This window comes from Puma concolor, chromosome A2 (genome assembly GCF_028749965.1).
Source record: "Puma concolor isolate L17-30 chromosome A2, mPumCon1.1.hap2, whole genome shotgun sequence".
NCBI classification, from domain to species: domain Eukaryota; kingdom Metazoa; phylum Chordata; class Mammalia; order Carnivora; family Felidae; genus Puma; species Puma concolor.
Window position 1 is genome coordinate 127,726,378 of NC_141668.1, and position 25,992 is coordinate 127,752,369.

General features: G+C 35.9%; 1 protein-coding gene across 1 annotated transcript in view; it reads right to left on the reverse strand.

Moving 5' to 3' along the window:
* Positions 1-25,992, reverse strand: part of CNTN6 (contactin 6) — a 290,327-nt gene that overhangs the window by 208,054 nt on the left and 56,281 nt on the right. The window contains 1 exon segment of the mRNA XM_086697579.1: positions 25,697-25,835. Coding sequence (XP_086553705.1) covers positions 25,697-25,751 — 55 coding nt within the window. The 5' untranslated portion in view covers positions 25,752-25,835.

Consider the following 25,992-nt stretch of genomic DNA (forward strand, 5'->3'; position numbering starts at 1 on the left):
TATCTTTTGAAAAAGCTATAGAGTGAATTTTTCTAGGATTACTTTTAAAGAAAGAAATTAAATTGTCCATGCAACACCATTACATATGCAAGAAAAAATATTCACAGATGCATGATAAACATTTCAATTGGATTACACTTTTATAGCTGGAACTGAAATATAATTTTAAGCCACAAGCATTCAGGCATGTTTCATCAATTTTCTGTTCCTTTGCCCATATGAAATGTGTGATAAATGATATAAATATATGCATACTTTGTATAAGAGTTACACTCTTGAGGTTAAAAACAAAAACAAAACAAAAAAAGGTAGAGAAAATGGCAAAAGGAGATGGGTGAGTACTTATCTTCATTTTTAACACAGAATACAAATTAATTATATGCTTTAAACTAAGAGAATACTTATTGTAACTACATATTTGATCCTTGCTCAGGACGATGACACAATTTTGAATTAAAAAAAAAAAAAAAAAAAACATCAACAGGACTTGCTGGAAATGAACTACTGAGTAATATAGTTCTACAATGACTTCAGAGAGCAGTGTGACCTGAAGCACATGTTTCTAGGACTGAGAAAACAAACTATATGGAAGGTCTGTTAACTGGAGTACCTGCCTGAAAACTGGAGAAGGAAGATGCTTATCTTCACACTCCAACGCTGATAAGGAAAATATAATCATTAAAAGTTGATGCATAGGAATGTGAAGCCAGTGTTATTTGTCTCTCTGGGATACTTGGATAAAACAATGAGTAGATTTGACTACCATTCCTAAACAAAAGGCTTAGAAGAGTGGCTGGAAATAATTAAAGTGATATTAATCGGTGAATATCAAAAGGTCTTGAAATCATTCAATATACACAGAGTGCTTTGGAAATATAAATCTTTGAGAAACAGAAGGAAAAGATGTGCTTGGGTGACTACTGTGGTGACAGGTGTGATGTCAGTGGGGTTGACAGAGGCGAAGGCTGATAGTGGACAGAGACAGTGTTTTGCTACGGGGTGTGCAATAGGTACATGCTGAATATTCAGTAGTCTTTTGTAAATGTTATTACTATTTGGATTCTTTATAAAGAATAAGTCCAACTGAGCAGAATAAAATGCTCTCAAATATCAATTTTCCACACTCATGAATAACGTGGCTGTTTAAGCCATGAATCATTAACATGGCAAAAACAAATCACAAGGGTAAGTACCTTGTGTGCAAGACACACACTTAGCTGGAAATAAGTCACCTTGAAAACCCAAAACTACATAAACATAGTACTTACAGACACACCTATACACATAATGCTGAGAAGTATATATAACTTTGTGTCTCCACAAGATATTGCCCAGAAGTTTAGATGTTTGTATTGTCAGAGCACCTAAAAAAATAAACAAAAATAAATTCTGTATTTCTTGCTCTAAAAACTGTTGTTATTCAATTTCTTACATGGAAAACAAGATAAAAATCTCAAAAAAAACCCAGAAAGATTTGGACTAATAACTAAAGTAGCTGTCAAGATTTGATGATGCACATTTCATTAACAATGTGAGAAGTAAGTTCCTCCTAATATGACCTCCATATAGAGATAGCAACTCCCAAGTTTTTCTCCGCTTTGTGGGGGTATGGATAAGCAACTATGTGCAGCAATGTGTTTTATTCATTGTGCATCTCTGGAGAAAATCAGGTCACCTTCAATGATCTTATCAGTCAAAGAAAATAGGACTGCTTCACAAAGCTATTAAAATGGAAGAGAATTAGAATGTATAAAAAGCTTTCAGATGCTGGGATCAAAGGGAAAAAGGTCACAGACTAGGCAGGGATTGTTGCCTTGGCTGAAATTCATGGTTTTGATTAACATGAAGTTGTAAATGGCTATAACATTGTAAGCAGTCATAATAAAATAAAGTAAGAAAGAAAGGCCAAGGACATTATAGAAATGTAGAGGAAAGAGTCAAAAGAATAATGCTAACAAGTGGAGAAAAATAAGCAACTAGAACAGAATTATAATAACATGCTTTGGGGTAATTTGTTTATGATTCTCAAAATGCTTTAGCATATACTGGGGAATCTAACCCTCACAAGAGAGGTAAGTATTGTCATCCATACTTCATAGAGATGGAGACCAAGGTTAAGATGTAACTTTTGCAAGTTCAAAGAACTATTGGCAGCAGAGCGACTGTTCTCTTCCAAGCCTTCAAAACACTCAACAGAACATTGTTAAATATCCACAAATATTCATTAAATGAATAAGCTTGTACTTAAGCCTACTTTTCTAATTCCAAATCTAATGTTCTTTCCAGTTACCTGACTTCCTCAGTAAGTGATAAATCTATGCAAAACCATTTCAACTCTGTTAAAAACCTATGCCGAGACAGAAGTAAGTAAAATACTTAGTATATGTCTATTTTAAACTAGAATTAGCTGCAGGAGTACCTTAGGTGACAATGTCCAACTAGGATGACAGAAAATGACTCACCCATTTTGGTTGAGACTAATAAAAATATCATAATCCTATCAGTCAACAGATTATGTCTTAATTACAGGTAAGGTAACTAACCACTTTCTATGTGTCAACACAGAGAAAAGGGAAGATAAGTATTATGAATATCCATATTTACTTCTCCTAGATTCACTAGTTCTTGTCTCTTACTCCCCCTTTCTTTTCTTTGCATGCTCTGTGTCCTACTTTTTTTTTTCCTAAATCATTTGAAAGGCAGTTGCAGGGAACCAACAATTTTTGCCAAGGATGCACAAAGCTGAAAATATTATGCCAACACTTTTTTGAACCAACGTTGCTTGAACCAATAAGAGCTGAGATCACAAGAATACAAACTAGCTCCAGCTATGAAGAACACCATGCCTAAAGGAGTGATGGTAAGCATTTTTCCTTCCTTCATAACAAATTGGTAAGGATGAGCATGGGCCTGGTGGCTGCAGATAAAATAAAAATTCACCCTCACTTTCAAGCACTCGCCACAGAAACTCTTGGTGCCAGAGATAAAAGGGAACTTTGCACTCAGTCGCGGGCTCCTTCTTTGGACCTTAGCAGAAGCTCACAAAAAATTGTTGTAGTATAATCCTTATTGTAAAGACAAGGGGAGGGAAGAGCAGCCACTGCAAAAAGGCCCAAAACCCCATTCATATCCTTTGCCCCCATCTATGGAAGGAAAGCTTCAAACTGCAGGGAGACGTGCCTTCGGGAAGGGAAGTGGTGAAAACACATTGTAGCTGGAGACCGGAAATGTAAACATAACAAATCAAATACATCTTTCCCAGAGTTATAGCTGGGAAGAGGGCAAGAAGACTGACACAGCCATATCCTGAAACCCGGGAACATAGTGTTTGCCTAAAACTGAAGCTTAGTCAGAACAAGAATGTCCCTCCCACTTACCTTGAGGTGGAAGAGAGCAAGTGACATCTAATAGTGGGATACAACTTGGGGACTTTCAAAAACATGTGTAACGACTCTGTCTGAGGTGCAGTTCGAAGAGGAGAACCCCAAAGAGGAGAGTGGAATAGACACCGAGAAAAAACTCTGGCAAATCAATCCTCACCCGAAACACAGTTATCCCCCAAGAAGTCAAAACCAGTGGTCAACTGAGGATAATTAAAGCAAATCTAAACCCAGTACCTCTCTTGGCTAGACAGACTCAAACTCCCACACTGGAGGCTTACCAGAGGTAAAAGCACCCCCAATCCCAGGGACAGAAACTATTTAGTCTAAGATGTTCAGCTTTCAGCAAAAAGTTTTAAAGCATATGGGAAGACAAGGAAAAAATAACACTACCAAGGAATAAAACCATCAACAGAACCGGAATTGGATATGACACAGGTACTGGAGTGACCAAATGGACAATTTAAAATAACTATGATTAATACATTAAAGCTCTAATGGAAAACACAGATCATATGCAACATCAGCAGGATAACTTATACAGACACGGAAAAAATCAACTGGATATGTTAGAAACGAACAACAGTGATAAAGAAAGCCTTCAACAGTCTCATCAGCAGACTTGACACATTCAAGGAAAGAATAGGTGAAACTGAAGGTAAGTTAATAGCAACCCCTAACCTAAATCATAAAGAAAGAATATGTGTGAAGAAGGCACAAGAGCCTCCAAGAGCTATTAGACAATATCAAACTGTCTAACTCGTATGTAATTAGAATTTCACAAGAAGAAAGTGAGACCAGGGAAATAAGAATAATGATCAACATTAAAAATATTAAAGTGAGTCATATTCAAACAGAAAATATCAAGACAAACAGAAAATCTTAAAAACAAACATAGAAATGACACATATACACAGAAAAACAAGTACAAAAATTGCACACTTTCCCTCAGAAATCATGTAGGTTAGAGGAAAATGGAGGATATCTTCAAAAGGCTGAAAGAGGGGTGTCTGGGTGGCTCAGTTGGTTGAGGGTCCATCCCACTCTTGATTTCTGTTCAGGTCATGATCCCAGAGTTGTGGGACTGAGCTGGGCTCTGGGCTGCGTGTGAAGACTGTTTAAGATTCTCTCTCTCTCTCTCCCTCTGCCCTTTTCCCCCACTCATGCTCTCTCTCTCTCAAATAACAACAAATAAACAAAGGGCTGTAAGAAAAATGTGTTTACCCACAATTCTATACTCAGTGAAAATATCTTTCATAAATGAAGAATAAATACAAATTATCATTAGACAAACAAAAATTCATAGAGTATATTGTCAGCAGATTTGCACTAAAAGAACTATTAACAAAAGTTCTTCAGATGGTGGATGCTAGACAAAATCTTTGAAATAGGGAGATTAAATGTGCAGGAAGAAGGTAAAAATACAATTTACCGCTATAACAGTAAGTTGCAGAATATCACATTTCATCTCTAAATACCTCAGCATTTATTTTTTAATAAAGGGCTATTATCCTGCAATAATCTTAAGAGCATTATCACAATTGAGAAAACTGACACATATACAGCATTTCATTTTAGTCTATATTAACTATATTCAACTGGCCAAAAATATGTATTTTTTTATACCTGATTAAGTTTTTCAGGATCACATCAAAATTGAATTTTTGATACAATTTCTTTAGTTTCTATTAATTTGGAACAGTTCTTCTATGTTTTCTACTTTCAATCACATCAAGAGTTTTGAAAGGCGTGTGCCATGAAGGAAGTTTCTCAACCTGAATTCTATGGCGGTTTCCATAAGATTAGATTCAGGTTAAACATTCTGAGCAAGACTATGACATAGAGGATGTTCTATATATCTTACTGTATGAGAAAACATACTATTTCATTTGGTCCCTTGAAGAGTGATGCTAATTTTGATCACGTGGTTAGAATGGAATGTGTTTATCTTGCCAGTAGGGAAGTCTCTTTCTTTGTAATGCAGAAATAATCTGTGTGATGATAATTTGAGACTATGTGTAGTATATTTTATTCCCCAATAAATTATAAACATTTTAACTTTCATCCAAGCTAAACATCTATATAAATTGATTTCTATACACATCGTTTCTATTTTCATAAATGCCATTTGCAAAATACAACTTTATTCCTTGTTTCTTAAATAAACAGATATAGTTCAATTAAGGTTACAATTTCCTTTAACTCTTCATTTACTTGACCAATAACAGTCTTAGACTGTTCTCCTTTGCTTTTTGTGATACAACACCCTCTAGCTTGCTTCAGATCTTTGTGGTCGCTACGTCTTCATCACTTTTGCCTGCTAAATATTCTGTATTAGCCACTCTCTTCAACTAACCAGATTGAATCCAGTTGTGTCATGTTTGGTCATGGTACCTCTTTGTTCCTCTATGCCTATTATATTTTATTCATACCCATGACATGATGATCTCCAAGTTCACCAAGGCTCCAACTCAGCCTTATATTTTTGGCTCCATGGGTATTCATTTTTATAGTCCACACTTCTATAGAATAATAAACTTATATGGAATAAGGAACTCATGTTCAAACTCAACATCTGGTTATCTTCCTTCTGCAGAAAATGGCACCACCACTGAACCGAATGCTCCACCAGACACCTGGGAGTCTTCCTTAACATCTTCCTCTCACCTCTCTGTATAATACAATGCAAAGTCCAATTTTTAGACCTTAGATTAAGCCCCCAATCTTTTCAAATGATTCTATTGCTATAGCCAGATCCCTACATCAAATCACTGACTTTTTTCTTTTGCCTTGATTACAATGATTGCCTTTTTAACTTTCATTCTTTCCATACAGTCACCATTGACCAGCCAATGTAGTATTTTCAATATAGAAATTTGATCACATTTTTGTTGTTTCTCTCCCCTATCCTACCTCCCTCATCCAGCTAGAAACCACTCAGTGACTAGATTATTTTTGGACAAAAGGAGAAATGCTTAATAATTTGCACAAGGACTACAAAGTCCTATATGACTTGATCCCTGCCTCTCCCTATTGCTTCATCTGCTGTTCTTCCCATTACTACCTTCTACTGCCTTTCTTTTGGCCTTGAACTACCTGTGTTTCCTCCCACCTAGTTTCTTTGTTGTTTATTTTTGCCTGTGTTACAAATGCCTTTTCTCCACTGCATTTAATTAATGGTCAATTATTCAGATTTTAGAAGGTCAATTCATCAAAGTAGTTTCATTGTATTCGCTAAATGAAGTGAGCTTTCCATAGTATAAGCTTTTAAAGTAGGGTATATTTTAGTGCTCCAATCACAGGTGTGTGTGTGTGTGTGTGTGTGTGTGCACGCATGCATGCACATGCCTAAGGGTAAAATTACTGGTCTGTAAGCTCTGTAAAGATTGGGCCCTTGTTAGTTTTGCTCAGTACTTTGCTTACCTATAGCACAGTGCTTGGTATCTTAATTTAATTTTGTTTGAGTTTCTCCTATGTGTCCTTGCTGATTTAGGCACAGAAATTTAGAAGTGAGCAGTAGGAGACATGTAACAGTTGTTGAATGGATGAGTGAGGTTGTATGAGATTACTGTGGACCCCAAATCCATACAGATAGTTACTAATTATACTTCCTTCCATAATTATAATCTGGAATTTAAAAAGAAAAGGAAAAAATGGGAAAAGGATTCAGTCGTTGTCATTACCATCATTCAATATATAGGGTTCCATTTATGATGAGAAACCTGGAAAATCCATGAGAGGCAGCTAAATAATTTCAAACTGGAGCAGAGTCCACTCTACTGTGCATGTGGGTGTGTATGTTTATATACATAAAATATATAATATAAATATATATAAATATTAGATATACATACATTATATATATGTATATATGTATATATTATATATATGTATATTATATGTATATATATATATATTAAGATTCAACCTGAAAACATATACTACATTGTTTTGTATTTAAAGAAGTAATTCTTCTCATTGTTTCTCAGAGGGTATTCTACAGGCTCCCATACCCATTAAAATACATTTAGTAAATTGGGTTCCTCTGAAGAGATGTACACATTTGTTAGCTTTACCTCTGGCTGTAGCTAAATGAACAGGAAAATCGTAAGGGAAAAAATAAAGCCTTTGTGAAAGTGAATGTATTGTGTGGGTACCAGAAAAATGCCTCAAGCGGAGATTTGCAGAGAATACCCATTTTATAAAGGGCTATATTAAATTAAGTAAGTTCTTGGAATCTCTGGAGAGAGACACTATGGAGATATTTGAATAAGCACAAAGTTAAGTAGCAGTGGATACAGAATTTCCTATTACTGGTACTGTCTCCAGTGTATTTTACAAGCCCCTTGTGAGGCAAAAATACTGTATGCATCAGAAAAATCAGAGAATATCAAAGGAAAGGAATTAAGAACTCATAAATTCAACCCCATCAGTTTACAAATAAACTGAAGTCTAGATAAGTAATGTGACTTTTCTGGTGTTAGAGAGCAAATAGCAGCATAACTTAGTGGAATACTGGTATAGTCCATTATTGTAGGTGCCTTAGACACACACACACACACACACACACACACACACGCAAAATATTAGGAAAGGAGCACTTCCCGCGACTTTTGTTTTTAATCCAACTTTTATATCTTTGAAGATTCTACAAAGGCATTCATTTTATAAGCAAAAAATAAAATGAAGATGAAAATATATTACTTGTTGAGTAATAAAATATAATACCAACAGAAACTCACTGAAAGACAGTGTAATAAATGGAACATCCTTACGTCTGGGGATTGGACAAATCTGGGCTCCAAGCCCCAAGTGTGCCACATACTAGCTATTTGAAATTCAAAAGCTGTTTAGCTTTTCCTCATTAGTTTCCTCTGTCTAAAATAGGGATAATAATATCTATTTCCCTTTACACTCTTCTGAAAATGAAATGAAATCATTCATGTAAAGCAGTTAGCACAATATTGGGCACATGTTAGAAAGGTTAATGAAGACAGCTATTTTTACTGGAGCATTCACACTAAAGTCTATGCAAACTTCCAGATGAAATAAGAGCATTTAGCAAAAGGGCTAGAATTCCAAAAGAAGAAGCCAGAGATGAGTCAGTAATAAGCAGAACTGGACTGATTAACTTGTACTGCAATGAAGAAAAAAGATAATGTATATAACCACTGCCTATACCAATAGCAAGGATGTTAAACTTTTCTAGGATGAATCAACTATAGTAATCCTTAAAAATGTCCTCTCCTTAAGGTTTGCCTGGAGTGATGTCACAGCTAGCCAGAAGGCCAGAAGGGAAAGAACATCTTTAGATAGGAAGACAAGTAGGTTAAATGAGCAATGACACAGAGTCAGTTCGACTGTGATATAAATAGTGCTGAGTTCTGTCTCTGTTTCGCAAGATGAGACCTTGGCCTGAACCCATTCACTTCTGGAGAAAGATCTTCCAGTAGAAAAATACATACCTATGTGAAATGGGCAGAGATTCCTGACTCTGATGATGAATAGCCAAGTTAGACATGAACAGACTAGCAGACTGGAGGCCAGCTGCCTCTAAATCATTTTAAAAAAGAGACAGCTTGCTTCATGACAGGTCAGTAGATAGAAACTTGCCTTCCCTCTGAAGTGTATGAGTTGCTTACCAAAAAATCTGACTATTCTCTATGGTCCTCTGGGACATAGTTGATTCAGGGTCTTAGTGAGATGATTATCATTTTAAGAGCAGGCTTAGGTTGTCTCACACACACACACACACACACACACACACACACACACACACAAATACGGTTACTGCTGGCTGTCCCCACTTTTCATAGGAATTCCTGAATGCTATTATAAGGGTACACTGCAGTGGGCACAGAATACTGAGTCAGGCAGAACAATCTGGAATGACCATTTACTTACAGTGCAATGTTGGAAACCTAATCTATTACAGTCTCAGTTTCTTCATGTGAATTTTTGCTATAAAGACTAAATAAATCCTGATACACTGTTTTCAGTTAAAAGCCCATTTTGCTTTTTCAACAATGTATCGCCAGTATAGTATTTGCAGAAGCCAGCAAAATCCTGCTGTTTTTGGAGACCCTCAGAAACTGACGAAAGAGTAAACTAGGGTTTAGAACAATGAAAAATACTATTTTTTAAAGCACCTCTGAGGAAGTAGGTGCAAAGGTGGGAAAGAGAGCAGTATGAATTGCATGTAGTTATTCTTTCAAGAGGGCACAAGCAGAATATCTTTGATGGGACATATCCCTAAAGCAGCTGTCAACCACTGTGAAGAGATGGTTCAGTAGGAAAGGACAGGAGCTCTCAGGTCTGAAGACACAGTAGGTTTGAATGGTGTGAAATCAGAGGCTAAGCCTACATGGAAAGGCAGAGTGTAACCGGTACTTACTTGGAATTAGGAGAATTCTTAAATCAAGAGTATACAGGAATTGTTTCAGCTGGGAGTGCTTTTGTTCCCCAGGAACTTTTTGAGCCTGGAGACATTTTTTGATTGTTGTGACTTAGCTGGGGGGGGGGGGGGATGTTATTGGCATCTAGTGTGTGGACGTCAGGGATGCTGCCAAATATTCTACAATGCACAGGACTGTCCCATACAGAAAAGGATTATTTGGTTCAAAATGTGATTAATTATCAGGTCAATAGCATTGAAGTTGAGAAGCCTTGATTTATGGATAGGAGACTGATTCTGTAGCCAAAATTTTGAAATGAAATTTTGAAGCACAATTTTGGGTAATTTTATCTGCATTGCCACACTTCCTCCCATCTGTTTCTGGCACCCATAATTATTTCTTTGTTTAAGTTTGGGGTTTATCTGTGGTCATAATAACCCAGTTATTCACTGAGGATAATGGGGGTGGAGGATGGCCTCTTTTCCATTTTATTTTTTTAAGTTTATTTATTTATTTTGAGAGACAGACAGAGAGTTGGGGAGGGGCAGAGGGAGGGGGAGAAAGAGAGAATCCCAAGCAGTCTCTATGCTATCAGCAAAGAGCCTGATGCAGGACTTGATCCCACAAATCATGAGATCATGACCTGAGCCAAAACCAAAAGTCAGACATTCAAATGACTGGGCCACCCAGATGCCCCCCTTTTATCCTTTTAACATTGGATTTTGACTCTGAGCAACAAGAAGCACTAAGAAGTAGCCAGCCAAAGCCCAGGGATCAAAGACACAGCAAATTTCCCAGTCGACTGAGTTTTAAGAGCTGCCCTTAGAGATATAAATGCAATCTACCCGTAATGAATATTGGTCATTGCTGCTACTTCAACTGTTACTATTAACACAACTCTTACCTCTACTTCTACTATGATCACTAGCTATCACTGATTGAGTACTGTGTTAAGCACTCTGCATTCTTCTACATCTATAGTAATGCGAATGTGAATAGTAATATGTAAAACTCACTCTATAAGTAGTAGTTATCTCTGTTAATAAAGGTGAAGAAACATGCTGAGGAAGGCAGGAAATTTTCCAGGGGTAAGCCAACTCCCTAAAGGACAGCGATGGGATTTGTACCCAAGTATGCCCTTCTCCAAAGCCCAGGTTCAATGCTAACTACATGGCAGTGTCTATGAGGAAGGAATAAGGAAAGGAGAAAAAAGTTGGCCATGGGATACAAAACTTTTGACACTCTTAATTTGATTCTCTATGTTTCCTGTGCTAAGAGTTGGGTAATACAAGCAATAGAAAAAAAGAAGCACTTTTGAGCTTCATATAAATGTTTTAAGTTGCACTTTGATTATTCTGATTTATGCTAAGACCTCAATCTGTATCTTCCTGGGATATCAAATTCTTGAAATCAAAGGACTCTAGAGATCAAGCATTTCCCCTCCCAAGGAAGTTTGCAATTTAAATAGACACTCTGGGTTTTAGACTCAGGTCTGCTATTAACTGAAAGTCTTAGGAGGTCGCTTTACTCATTTTTTTAAATACATAATGGAGAAAATAACATTTTTCCTTTTTACTTTATACTGTTGATTATTAATTGTTATGGTATAATTAAAGAATTCTGAATAACTTAAATGGATAAGTATATTAAAAGTACTGTTTTTCCAATAAAATTTGAGATGAAATTTAACCTGGGCCATATATATATATATATAACTTGATAGTTCCTAAAACAATATACAAAAGAGCTAAGTATTTGATTATTTATCAAAGTGAAAATTCTTCATAGTGTTTGGAAATTTAGAACAGCCAATTTTTTTCAAATAAAGTGAAAAGTCTGGGGAGTGGGTTTGGGGTCACTCTTGATCAGCAATGCCAGCAGCTGGGACAAAAGCTGGATATGAAGAAAGAGACTGAGGACAAGCTCTTAGCTTACCTGGGTCTCTCTCATCACAATTACTTACATATAGCTTTCAGAGAAATATATCATTTCTATCTACTCAGTCTCACCCAAATTGCCTTTTTGGTCAACTCCGGTCTAAAACCATACAGGGAAGGGAAATTTAACATAGTTTTAGCTAAGCCAAGTACGTCAATCCTTCTTTCTGGATTCAGATTTCCCCTGATCATCCCCTAGTTGTCTATTGAAAATAAGCAGTCATGTAAATTGTGAAGAATCAAATGATTACAGATTGGCTAAGTGTTTACCTTCTTAATACATCAGCTGCTAAACATGTATTTCAGTCTGTCTCCCCACATTAATCATTTGTTTGGAGTGTCTGAGCATCCCACTGAATTAACTGATTGACCACCTTGACAGACAGGCAGACTAATCAATGAGCTTTGAAGACTGGGACAGGAGAGTACTGCATAGCCTTAGCCATGAAAATGTGGCATTCGACAACTCAACTGCAGCACTACAGTTTAAAAATAAAAAGCATCACTCATGTGTGACTACACTCCATTGGTGACGCTTTTGAAAATAAATTTCAAAATAACAATCAGAAAATGCTTGATGAAAGGACAGCACAGAGCAATTCATTCATAATTACCCAAAGGAACAGCATAAGATGGATAAATAAAATTCACAGATGAGTCCCAAAGTGCTTTTTAGCTGAAAGAAGCGGTGATGTACTTGTACATTCTTTCATCAGAACTATTAACAAATAGTGAGTTATGTAAGGCTTTTCGTCTTAAAATCACCGGATATCAAGACTGTAAAGGACTGTGGTCACCTTCTGGTACATGGATTACAAACTCCAATGCTACCAAGGGCCAAACTGGAAGGAGACTAAAAGGCCAGTCCTCAGGTACAGATTATTTCCCCTGGTCTGACTTCTCCTGCCTCCTTTTTCTATGTTATGCTCTCGTTTGAAATGATTTTGATGTTGTAAAAATACAGGCAATTGGCAGATGCAAAGAGGCAGAATATCCAGCTAGGTGGTAAACAGAAAAACCCAGCAGTTGAATAGGAGGTGATTTTTCTGGAAACAGTTCTCTAAAAAAAATCCATCTGTTGGTAGTTAGACTTGGTAGTTAGAGCATGGCCTAATGGATACACTTGTGGAATCACTAATTTGTACAACTAAAACTAATGTTACATTATGTGTCAACTATATTTCAATAGAAACTAATAACCTGTTAAAAACATAAATAAAATATAAAAAATCCTATCTGCACCATCAAACCTTATGTGCTTTGGACTCTGGAAATAAGTTCTCTAACACATAGCATGGTCCAGCTTCCACAAATATTTCAGCACACAACAGAAAATCATTTGGCAAATTGTCAGTTTTTAATTAAGACGGACTGGAAGTCTGGGTAAGCAAAATAAATTTATAGCCATGATCTTAGATATATTAAATCATACTTATGGCCTTGGATTCAGTTTAGCCATGCCACATAAAGAGTACAAAATGGAAAGAATAATTGGCAATTATTAAGAGATATGGTGGCTATGAGGTTGATTTGGATAATTTGTTCCAAGAAAGCACTCTTCCTTCAATTATTGGTGACTCTGAATCAGATATCTGATGAGGAAAAGGATGGGGAGTTTGCACCCCCCTCCCTTTCCAGTTGTTCAATTGTGGCTGTGTAGAGCTCCAATGGCAAATGTACCACTTCTGTGTTCTTTGATATAAGTCCTTTTTGTAATTCCCACGCATGCAAGTACAGGAAAAAGACATAAACAAAAAGAAACAAATCTCCCTGCCCTTTTTGACATAAGAAATCATCATTGTTTCCTGGCTCGGTGTTGAGAACTGGTTATATAGCTGGTGAGCATTTGGGGAGAGTTTTGTTCTTTGCTCAAATGTTGGTTTTAATTCCGTATGTACCAAATTTTCCATGGTGAAGTTCTGGTAATGTGAGAAGACAACACTTGTGGTTTGCTGCAAGCTTTAGGAAATGCAAGCTTCATTTATTAATTATGAGAAGAGAAAGAAATTCTCTTCATCTGTTTTTCTGATAACCTATCAGGTACATTTTCAGATTGAGATCTGTTTTTTACTAGCATTAAAGTCTGTTATGTTTGTTTCTGAAATTAGCACTAATTCTATAAGATAAACAAAATATTTTGTATCTTTTGTCTATGTGAGGTGATAAATATCTTAATTAGCTTAAGGTAGTCATTTCACAGTGTGTACGTATATCAAATCATCACGTTGTACACTTTAAATAAATATATAATTTTTTTCAATTATATGTCAATAAAGCTGGGAAAATAATTTAAAAAGTTAAAACATATAAAGTCTAATGCCCACCAATAGTTGAATGAGAAGATAAACTGTGAAAGATTCTTACAATGGAATCCTATACACTAATGGCAGTTAGCCAAAATACTGTTATACACAACAACCTGTGTGGATCTCAGAGTTAATGTTGAATTTAAAAAGTCACCTGGTAAAGAGTACATATTGTATGATTTTATGTATGCTATAATCATACATGTAACATGCATGATTATAGATAAATATGACACATATAAGTTATATATTACATATACTTTGCATATAAAATATCAACCTAATCTATGTGATTAGAAGTCGGATACTGGTTATCCTTTTGAGTCTCAGCTGTGATTGGAGGGATGTCAGCCATGGTATGCATCCTGATTTGAGTAGTGGTTACATTGGGTGGGTTAGTTTGTGAAAATTCATTGAACTGACACTTAAACTTAATCCCAATGACCAAACTGAACATGAGTAAATCTGAATTGCTAAAGGTGGGATTCTGACACAGCATTTTGAAAGGTTCTCATGTGATTCTTTAAAATATACTAAGGTGTTTCTTAGAAAGGAAAGGGAAGGAAAGGAAAGGAAAGGAAAGGGAAAATAAAAAAAAAAAAAAGAAAAGAAAAGAGAAGAAAAGAAAAAAGAAAAAGGGAAGGGAAGGGAAGGGTAGGGAACAAATGGCAATATACTGCACAAAATCTACATAATTTGGAGGTATACTGAAAAAACCCAGCCCTTTATCATGACTTATGACACCCTGGGTAATTCTATCTCTCTCTCCATCTCTCCAACCTTCTAGTTTACTCTGATTTAAACTCAGTGAGCCACATGAGAGAGAACCAAAATGAAATCAGCATAGAAAATATCCAGACAACCCACAGAATTACAGAGTTAGCTACACAGCAATTGGTAACTGCATGTGTTTTCTTAAGGTTTGCATAATATTTTAATGAAACAGATGTTTTAAATCTCTTTTCCCCAATTTTATATACTTCTACCTTAATGACACTTTTTCAAAAATGGCCTACTTTTTTACCTCAAATTCCCTGTTACTCGGGTGAGATGAGAATTGCTATAAGTACAGGTGGTTTTCTATTTCCCTGTGACTCTTCGAAATAAAACAAATACTTTTATTATTTTTATAATGCAGAGGCTCTAAAATGAGGCACTTTGCACCTACAGAGTATACAAGGTGAATTACTGATAATGAGAAAAGAAAATGTTACAAATTCTATAAGTGCTTATTTTGTCTAGAATTTTAATTTATATATTTTTTTGTTTTTTAATGTATATAACATAAATATCCACTCATTGGATTAAAAAAAGAATCACAAATAAAGAAGTTGGTCATAAAATTTTGGAGACTACCTCTTTTTTTTTTTTTAATTTTTTTTTCAACGTTTATTTATTTTTGGGACAGAGAGAGACAGAGCATGAACGGGGGAGGGGCAGAGAGAGAGGGAGACACAGAATCAGAAACAGGCTCCAGGCTCTGAGCCATCAGCCCAGAGCCCGACGCGGGGCTCGAACTCACGGACCGCGAGATCGTGACCTGGCTGAAGTCGGACGCTTAACCGACTGCGCCACCCAGGCGCCCCGGAGACTACCTCTTTAAATCTGATTACACTATGAGCAAAAGCTGGCCCCTAAACACAACTGACATCAACTTAAAAAAAATTGTTACATATATTTGAGTCTTGTCAAGAAGCAATGTCTTGAATACATGGTGAACAAAATTTTTCATCCGAGCATTGCATTCTCATAAACCCTGATATTTTCTAGCCTTATGGTCCTTGATGAGTCTTGTACCTCTGAATTTCAATTTCCCCAGCGAGAGAAGAAAGATAAGGATCTTTCTTCCAGTCACTCTCAAGCACAGATGAAGCACTTCACATAAAATACTTTATAAACTATGGGGCACCTGGGTGGCTCAGTTGGTTAAGCGTCCGACTTTGGCTCAGGTCATGGTCTCTCAGTTCGTGGGTTCAAGCCCCACATCAGGCTTTGTGCTGACAGCTCAGAGCCTGGAGTTGCTTCAGATTCTGTGTTTCCCTCTCTCTCTGCCCTCCCCTGCTCACACTCTGTCTCTCTCTCTCAAAAATAAATAAACATTAATTTTTTTTAAAAGTGTAACTTATTAAAAAATGCTTTATAAACTATAAAGCACTAGGTATAAAGTATACCTAATCAAATATTAAAGGTTAGTTTTTGTTTTCCCTTTAGAACTGAGAATTCCATTATTATACATTTATTTTCAACAAGAGTAAATACAATATTTCTGAGAATGAGTACGTGAGAAAAAAATGACCTATTTTTTAAAAATTTTTTTTTTTCAACGTTTATTTATTTTTGGGACAGAGAGAGACAGAGCATGAACGGGGAAGGGGCAGAGAGAGAGGGAGACACAGAATCGGAAACAGGCTCCAGGCTCTGAGCCATCAGCCCAGAGCCCGACGCGGGGCTCGAACTCACGGAGTGCGAGATCGTGACCTGGCTGAAGTCGGACGCCCAACCGACTGCGCCACCCAGGCGCCCCAAAAATGACCTATTTTTAAACAAAGTGTATGGAAATAAAATTCCACTTCATGGAATAAGTATTAGGAAGAAAGGCGAATTATTTGTTGCTTGGAGGAGTATTCAGAATGGAGGTCACATTTGAACATGGGTAAGAAAAACTGGATTTGACTTCTGCAGAAGGAAGTAGATCTGAAGAAGGACAATGCAGGCAGAGACATTCACATGAGGGGAGACTTGGGAATGAAAAAAAGTGCAGAGATCTCATTGGTAGTACGGTCTGACTTAAAGGAAGGATACATGAAGGAGAAGAAGAAAAACCATGGCTCAGGACACAGGCTGAATTAAATTATTGGAGAACTTTCAATATTTGTTGAAGGAAATTGAATTTGAATGCTTGATTAGACAGTTTGAACTTCATAGGAAATGGGATCTGTGGAGGTCTTGACATAGAGAGTTGACAAAATCCTCTGTGCTTGATGAAGATTTGCCTTGATAGAATTTTGTGTCAATAAGCTATGTCTTCTGAAGGATACAGGGGATGCCTCAAAATAGGGAGAACATTTAGAAGGCTACTCCCAAAGTCTGGAGGAGAAATCATGGAGGATTGACTTGACTGATAATCCTGGAACTGAGAAGGAATGGATAAATATATCTTGAGATGAAATACAGCTCAAAGGTTTTAAATATTCAAGTGATTCGTGACATAGTATCAGTGAGTATCAACTGTACAATAATATTAAAATAGCACTGGCTGTGTGTTAAGTACGCTAGTCCTTGAACAAACAACACTGAAATTATTCCTGCCTAGGTTGAGTATGTCTGAGCACACTTCTTGTGTTCAGTATACATCATGAAGTTTTTAAAAAGTAAAAAAAAAAAAGTGCCTGAAACCAAATGATATATTGTGATTAAAATGCATATGTTAAAAGTGGATTCTAAAAATATAAAATAAAATTTTAAGTGTTTGCAAATATTGTGTCACCCATAAGTAGCCATGGGGGCTTACTGTGAGAGGTCAATCACTTACTAATTTATTTAAAAATATTTATTGAGTGCTTACTATGTGTCCGACACTGTACTATGTGTAAGAGATGCAGCAACGTATATGACCTGAGATATTTTTACCTACATAGAGCTTGTATTCCACTAGATATAGACAGGAAATTGACAAGCAATGAACAAATGTGTAAGTTAATTCCAGATAGTAACAGGGCATTAGAGACAATAAAAAAGGTTGATGAGAGTGACTTGGGCCAGTGGTGGGACCAGGTGCTGGCTACCTCGGTAGGTTTCTGAGAGATCATTCCACAGAAGTGACTAATCTGAGATGGGTGTTAATGGAAAGAGCCAGCTATAGAAAGATTTGAAGAAGAGTGTTCCAGGCAACTCAACAGGAATAGAAGAGGCCCTGAGTAGAGAACAATCTTGATATTTCTGGGAGCAAAAGAAAGAATTATGGCTCTAGTGTAGTGAGCAAAGGGGAGTTTAGATATTTACAAGTTGAGATGAAAGAAGCTGAAAAAAGATTGTCTAGTGTCTTGCTACCCATAAGGAGTTTGATTGTACATCTCAGGAAAGTTTTAAGTAGAAGAAAAACTCTATCAAAACTCCCATGTTATTTTCAATTTGTGGTTAAGCTATTTCTGGTACCCTTAAAATAAAAACATTACCTGATAGTATCACCACTGGAGAGAACCTGACCATCTCCCTTAAAGACTCCAAATTGAAAGAAAGCACTCTTTCCCACATTCCCATCTAATAAGGGTCAACATTCCCTTTGGAATGTCTCATCTGCATGCCAATCATTTCCTTCTAGTGCTGACCAAAGAGAAAAATTTTTCTACATTGTTATCAGTTCTAAAAAACAATTTCATTTAGGGTTTAAGAGTCAATTACTTTGAAGGAAGATTTTATAATCGTATTAACACCTTTATCAGTAGGCATTGCATAAAAATGGTGTTTTCAGCATTTCTAAATTGGGCCATCTCTATTAGAAATTGCAAAGATGTCACTTGACTTAAAAATATAGCCTGGTGTTCCATTCCTGAAGGTGCTATTATGCTAACAATAAATCTGAACAAGACCGTAGGCAGAGTGTGGGTTGTGATGTACTCAATATTCATCACACTCTGACCCAAAGGAATATCCATTATGTGCTTCTGGGATCCTTGAGCAAAGCAGGTTTATTACACCTGCCAATTTTCATGGATTTGCTGTGTGATACATTGTCTTCTTTGAAAAAATCTTGGTCACAGTACATATTTCCATTCTTGGGGCTTTCTCTCTGAGGTAGTTCATTTACTCTCGTTTTCAATTCAGTAGAAGGTTATGCTTGAAACAGAGTAAAATTCAAGCAATCATAAATACTTTTCAGTGTCTCCTTATCATAGACTTCTGATTGTGAGTGTTTAGAAGGAGGGAGATCTTCCCCCAGATTCAATTTCAGGCTATTCCATTTGCAAAATGCCAAGCTATGTAAAAATACTGATACAAAGGGCTTTTATTTTTCTTTATTTGTATAAGCCCTAAAACCAACTTTATTTAAATGTTAAGAATAAATTACTTTGAGAGAAGTTTTAACAATAATATAACTACATTTGTCAGTAGACACTGCATGTAAATGGTGGCAGGGAAGACTTAAAATTTCTAGTCTCAATTTCTTCCTCATGAGTAATTAATAGAGGGGTGCCTGGGTGGCTCAGTCAGTTAAATATCTGACTTTTGATTTCAGCTCAGGTCGTGATCTCACGGTCCTGAGATGGAGCCCCATGTTGGGCTCCCTGCTAAGCATGGACCTTGCTTAAATTCTCTCTCTTCCTCTCCCTCTGGCCCTCCCCTGTTCATTCACACATGTGCTTACTCTCTCTCTCTCTCTCTCTCTCTCTCTCTCTCTCCCTCTCTCAAAAACAAAACAAAACAAAACAAAACAAAACAACTGCATAGAGTCACTGAATAAATATGAATAAAGAATTTTTTTTAAAGAGTAATTAATACAGAAAGAGAAACCAGCTTATTAGACCCTGGTGACATAACATAATATAGATGGAATACGTAAAGGAAGCCTTTAATTCTACTCTGCCAATAAATGTTGCTAGTTTCATGTTCCCCTCCTTGAATTGTTCAGTTTCTCTCTGAAACAAAAATGAGGTTCCGATTGAATAACTAGTACTTCTTTAAGACTTACCAAATAGGTATTCAGTCCATAATTTTGTAAGATAGATACAGAAGTGCTCAGCCATAACAAAATAAACACAAATGGCACATAGATACGCTACTTACATTTATGAACTAAGTGAAAAGTTGGGAAAAACTACCACTTAACTTACACTTAAAATGATAATATTTTGTTAAAATAACAAAGTTTAAAATAGAATAGGACAAAATTCTTAAGAAGATATGAATACTGCATGTCATGGAACTAAAATTCTTTGTAACTAGTGAGAGTTGCTATTTCTTATTATGTTCTATAATATAATACCAGACATTGACCTTCATTAGCATCATTATTAAGGACTTCCAAGCATCTGGTAGGCCCTGGGTTTAAAATTATGCTTTCTTTAAGCTCAGATAATGCAAAACAGACACAGCACATGATTCAGCTGATGTTTACTTTTACCCTATTGCTTAGTGTTTAAAAAAATTTTTTAAATAGTTGTCTCATTTTGAAAGTTGAAAACTTGAATTTACCAATTTGCTTATAATTTATCAATCTTTATATAAAAATCACAGGAAAGCAAAAGATTTACAGAAACTCGGGTTTGGGGCACCTGGGTGGCTCAGTTGGTTAAGTGTCCGACTTCGGCTCAGGTCATGATCTCACGGTTCCTGAGTCTGAGCCCCACATCAGGCTCTGTGCTGACAGCTCAGAGCCTGGAGTCTCCTTTGGATTCTGTGTTTCCCTCTCTCTCTTCCCCTCCCCCATGTGCACTCTGTCTGTCTGTCTCTCTCTCTCTCTCTCAAAAATAAACATTAAAAAATTAAAAAAAATAAAACGAAGAAACTTGGATTTCTCACACATGTAATGTTCTAACATCAACACAATCTGATCCTACATGGTTTCCAGCTTCTGCATTACATTCACTATAGATTTGCTCCAGCTACTTTGTTTAATATTTATGCAAGAACAAAATTTTTTTGTGTGAAAACTTCTTGTGCGTTGTCTAAAAGAAAATGAAACAGAGTTTTCTTCCATTTATCAACATGGTCTCCAAATTATCCCATTAATGTTTTTGTCTTCTCTACCCTAAAGACATGCAATGCACATGCCGTAGCAATTTGGGGGCTAAAAATCAAACTTTGAGTCTATATTAAATCTGTTGATGCTTTTTTTCCTCCTAGGAAAATGGTGTCTTTTTTTTTTCATTCCTTTATTTCTTCTGTTGCTCATTTCCAGCAGTAAGTAGGCATTTATCCTAAGTGGAATTCTATATTTAACTTAGCATCTTCACTAATTTACACCAAAAACAAATCTTTCACCCTGTATTAGACAATATTATTTCCATCACAAGGGAAAGATTCTCAATATAAGTTAGCCTAAAATGACAAAGGGACATCTTATTGGCTTATATTACAAAGGTAGAATAAAAAAGTGTGCCTTTCTCCCCTGGATTGTCTTGCTTCTGTGTTAATTTCATTTTCAGACAGACTCTCCCTTTAGAGTGGCCCCAAGTACATCCTTACACTAACAAAAAAACCACACAAATGGAATGCCTCTCTCATTTTATTTTAGCAAAAACCTAGAGATTTGCTAGATATAATATATAAATAGACGGAAGGTTGAAAAAAGCAGCAGATGTTCTCTTAGAACATTTCCATGTTATATACTCTCTACTACATTATTCAAACAGCAAGTTGTACTTTATTGAAATTATTGACTTACTTGCTGGTTTCCATTTTTAGACTGTAGGCTGAAGTAAGTGGGGACTATGGCCTTCCTATTGCTGAAGGTCAACATCTAGTTTAGTGCCTGGAACATTTGAGGTCCTAATACACATCTGTTGAATTGAATGGAACTCCTTTAATTTATTTGATAACTATTTCTAGACCATCTGCTAGGTGATAGAGAAACAGAAGAGAATATGGCAGATGGAAACTGTTAACCTCATGGAATTTCCATTCAAATGTTTTGAAACCTTTAAATGTTACTAGAATTTCATCTCAAAAACTCTATGACAATAACATCATAACACATATCTACTGGGATTGATTAGATCAATTGTTTCTCAAAGGAAATTATATGACTAAATTTTTCCACTTGATGATAATCCAAATAAGACCAACAACACTGAATCTCATTCGTTCTGTTTACTGAATGAATGTTTACTGAATGGCACTACCAAGTGCCAGGAAGATATAGTTCCTACCCTCCTGGAGCATAAGGTCTAGAGAAGAAGAAACATAGTGCATTGGTTTCCTACAGCTCCTGTTAGCACAGCTTGGTGGCTGAAACAGCACACAGTTATTTTCTCATACTTATGGAGGTCAAAATTCCAAGATGGGTTTCACAGGGCAGAAACTATGGTATCCACAGGGCAACACTCCCTCCAAAGGTGTTGGGAGAATCTGTTTCCTTGCCCTTTCTAGCTTCTAGAGCTTCATTCCCCTCATTCATTGGCTGACTGTCCCCTCCTCCATACTTAATGTCAATAGCACAGCATCTTCAAATCTTTTTCTGATGTTTTCATATTGCCTTTGGCTCTGTGTTCATTCCCACTCTGCCTCTTTTCTTGTAAGTGCACTTGTGATTTCCCACACAGATTTTTCAGAATAATCTACCCATTGCAAGATCTTTTCAACTTAATCACACCCTCAAAATGTTTTTTTTATTTAATGTAAAATTCAGTTTTCAGATATCAGAACCTAGATATTCTTGGGGGCCATTATTTAGTCTATTACACAGATTAATAAAATAATATAAAAGTATAAGATTACCAGTTAGGTATCTTAGGAAATGGGCCTCAATTTACTCACAATATTAAAAACATACTAAAATAGAACAATAGAACTTTTAAAGACTCAGAATTAAAGATTTTTTTAAATGTTTAATCATTTTTGAAAGAGAGAGAGAGACACAGAGTATGAGCAGGGGAGGGGAAGACAGGAAGACAGAGACACAGAAACAAAAGCTGGCTCCAAGCTCTGAGCTATCAGCACAGAGCCCAATACAGGGCTCGAACTTACAAACCATGAGATCATGACCTGAACTGAAGTCGGGTGCTTAACTGACTAAGCCACCCAGGTGCCCCTAAACACTCATAGTTTTTAAAAAATGTTCTAAAATTATAAAATATGCCTAATGGACTATGATATAGTAAAGTCTTAAAGGCCTATGCCTATAATAAAGGTGCTAGAAGAAGTTGTAAAGTTAATTAAAACAAACAAAAAGAAAACAGGAGAAGAGTTTGGGGGCAAAATTTTGTTTTAATTTAGAGTCTGGGGAGACTCAAAATATTAAAAATTTCAAAAGATTATACCAGTGAAAATAGGAAGGAAAAAAAACAGATAAATGTAAAAAATTTGCCAGCTTTTGGAATTAATAAAAAGTAAGTTTTGAGGGGCGCCTGGGTGGCTTGGTCGGTTAAGCATCTGACTTCGGCTCAGGTCATGATCTCATGGTCCGTGAGTTCGAGCCCCGCGTCGGGCTCTGTGCTGACCGCTCAGAGCCTGGAGCCTGTTTCAGATTCTGTGTCTCCCTCTCTCTCTGCCCCTCCCCTGTTCATGCTCTGTCTCTCTGTGTCTCAAAAATAAATAAACGTTAAGAAAAAAAATTTAAAAAAGTAAGTTTTGAGAAAGCAAAGAAGATATACCTATGTGTAGAAACAGCACTCTTGGCATCATCAGATAATCTAATTTTCCAAACTAGCATAGTATCTGCAAGTAGGGAGACAACCATGAGAACTCTTAAAAAAACAAAAAAACCTCAAACATATTTAAAGCAATGCTCTCTTGTGTATATCATTATCAACATCCTTGCCTCTGGGGCAACGTTTAGCTCAGATTATTTTATTTAAATAGCTAATGGCCAAAAAAAAAAAAAAAAAAGAAAAAAAGAAAAAAAAAAACTAACGTGTTCTTTCACAAGGAAGCTGTGCACCAAGGACGTATGATTATTTTTCTCTTTAGACTTAAGCAAAAGGATATGTTGAATCACATCCAATTTGGATAAATAAAAGTTAATAGAAGAATTGGGATTTCTCAAATCTGATATGTATTCTGAGAATAATGATTTATTTTAATTTAACACAAAAGGTCTTTTAGAGATACTATGCTGATTCAATATACATATTTAAAGGGCAAAATGTTAAATTTTGACAGAAAGCCGAAATGTGAAGCTAAGAAGAGAATTTCTTATTCATACATGTATAATTTGAGGACACCTTGATGGCTCTGCTCTGTCCTTTTTAAATCTATTATTTAAAAAGGGACATTTCATTTAACTTGGAATTTTTGTTATAGAGAGTTAGAAATGACACAAATCAAGGTAAGGTAATCACTTTGAATAAATATGACTGTAGCACTTCTAAATACTGGATTTTCTAGTGGTAAAAATATCTTTATTTATATGGTTTGCTGGTTCTAATGGTTGATTTCTACATATTTTAGCATTTTCAGAACGTCCAAGATTAGTGTATCTTTCCATTTCTTGGAATTGCTATTAATTATGTGTCTCTTATAATTATTGATTTTGTGAATTATAAATTACTATGTCGGCTTCTGTGTTCTCCCAATATATTACTGTTTTTTTTTTACAAATACATGAACTTCATAGTACATTACCACAGTTGGTGGGAAGTGGCATGATAGGGTAGACCGGTTGCTCTGACGGTGAGAAAATCTAGCCAACATCCAAGCTCTGTGACAACTCACTAAAGTAAACTTGACAATTAGATTAGAACCCTATGATCCTAATAGACTGTGGTTGATGATTTAGAAAAATGGCCACTATTATTCACTTTCCTATGTTTGTACCTCTTTAGATTACAGCTTTGCAGCTTTTCTACCAAGAGATGAAGTATATTTCCTTACCCCTTGAATCTGGACTGGTCTTCTGACTAAGAATGGTTAAAAGAATGTAGCAGAAATGATACCGTATCAGTTGCAAGCCTTGGCATCAAGAAATTTTGCATGCCCCTGATTTCTCCTGAAACTCTGAGCAGTCACCATGTGAAAGAGCCCAGAGCCACAGAGCATGAGAGATCACTTGGCCAAGGCAGCCCAGTTGTTTCAGCTAAGAATGTTCTTGACCAGCCAGGTCCCAGATGACCCAGGAGGTGACCATAGATATAATTCACCAAAGCCAAAGCCAAAACAACAGCCCAATTGAGCCCATCCTAAATTGCCAACCTTCAGACTTGTCAACTAAACACATGGTTATTTCTTGCTTTTATCTACTTACTTTTGGGATGGTTTGTTACACAGCATAAACTAAATGACACACAAATATTAATGGATTTAGGTTGAATAAAAGAACATGTATCATTGAAATGGAAAGAAACATTTCAAAAGTTGTTTCTAGTTTGGATACAACATTTTTTTGAATGTTTATTTATTTTAAGAAGGAGAGAGTAGGGGAGGTCAGTGAGAGAGGTAGAGAAAGAGAATCCCAAGTAGGCTCTGCACTGTCAGTACAAAGCCCATTGTGGGGCTTGAACTCACAGCCTGTGAGATCATGACATGAGCCAAAACCAAGAGTCAGACACTTAACCAACTCAGCCACCCAGATGCCCTAATTTCTGATATAACACTTTTATAATATAATTCTATGATATAATTCTATATCACTTTTTCTTCTATTTCAATATAGCTTTTTTTATACCAAAAGCTTAATTTGAGAGAAAATAAATATTTCAAGTTTAATTTTTAAAGATTTCACTATAAATTAAATAAAAAAGAACTACTCTCCATTGTTTACTGATGCAAAAGTCATTAACTGCAGTCTTTTAAAATAAAAGTTTCATGTTTAACAATTTGTAATTGAAATAATGTTAGTTATGCTTAAAAATGGAGGTTTATGCATTTTTAAGGATTATATATCAGCCATAGAAAGTACCTTAAATTTTTTTATCACTTAAGAATTCAAATAACATAAATATTATGCATATGAAAATTGCTTCACATATAGAAAAAGTGCCAATAGATTATCAATCAAAACTCATAATAAAAGAACACTTTACCTGCACAAGTATTTATGAGTGGCAGCAGAATTACCAGTTTCCATAGCAACCTCATTTCCACTTTGTAAGGTCAAGATTTCTCCCATACAATCGGCAGCAAAAAAAAAAATGTCTATCTTCCAGTCAGTATCTCAAGAGTCTGAAAGAAAAAAATTTCATGAAATGACAAATATACTAACATGAATATTTAAAAATGTATATGAATTTTTGCACATTATTCAATTAAATATTAAAATATTATTGTACAAAATAAAGCAACGTAAATGTCTACCTTTTACATATATGTAATTTTGCAA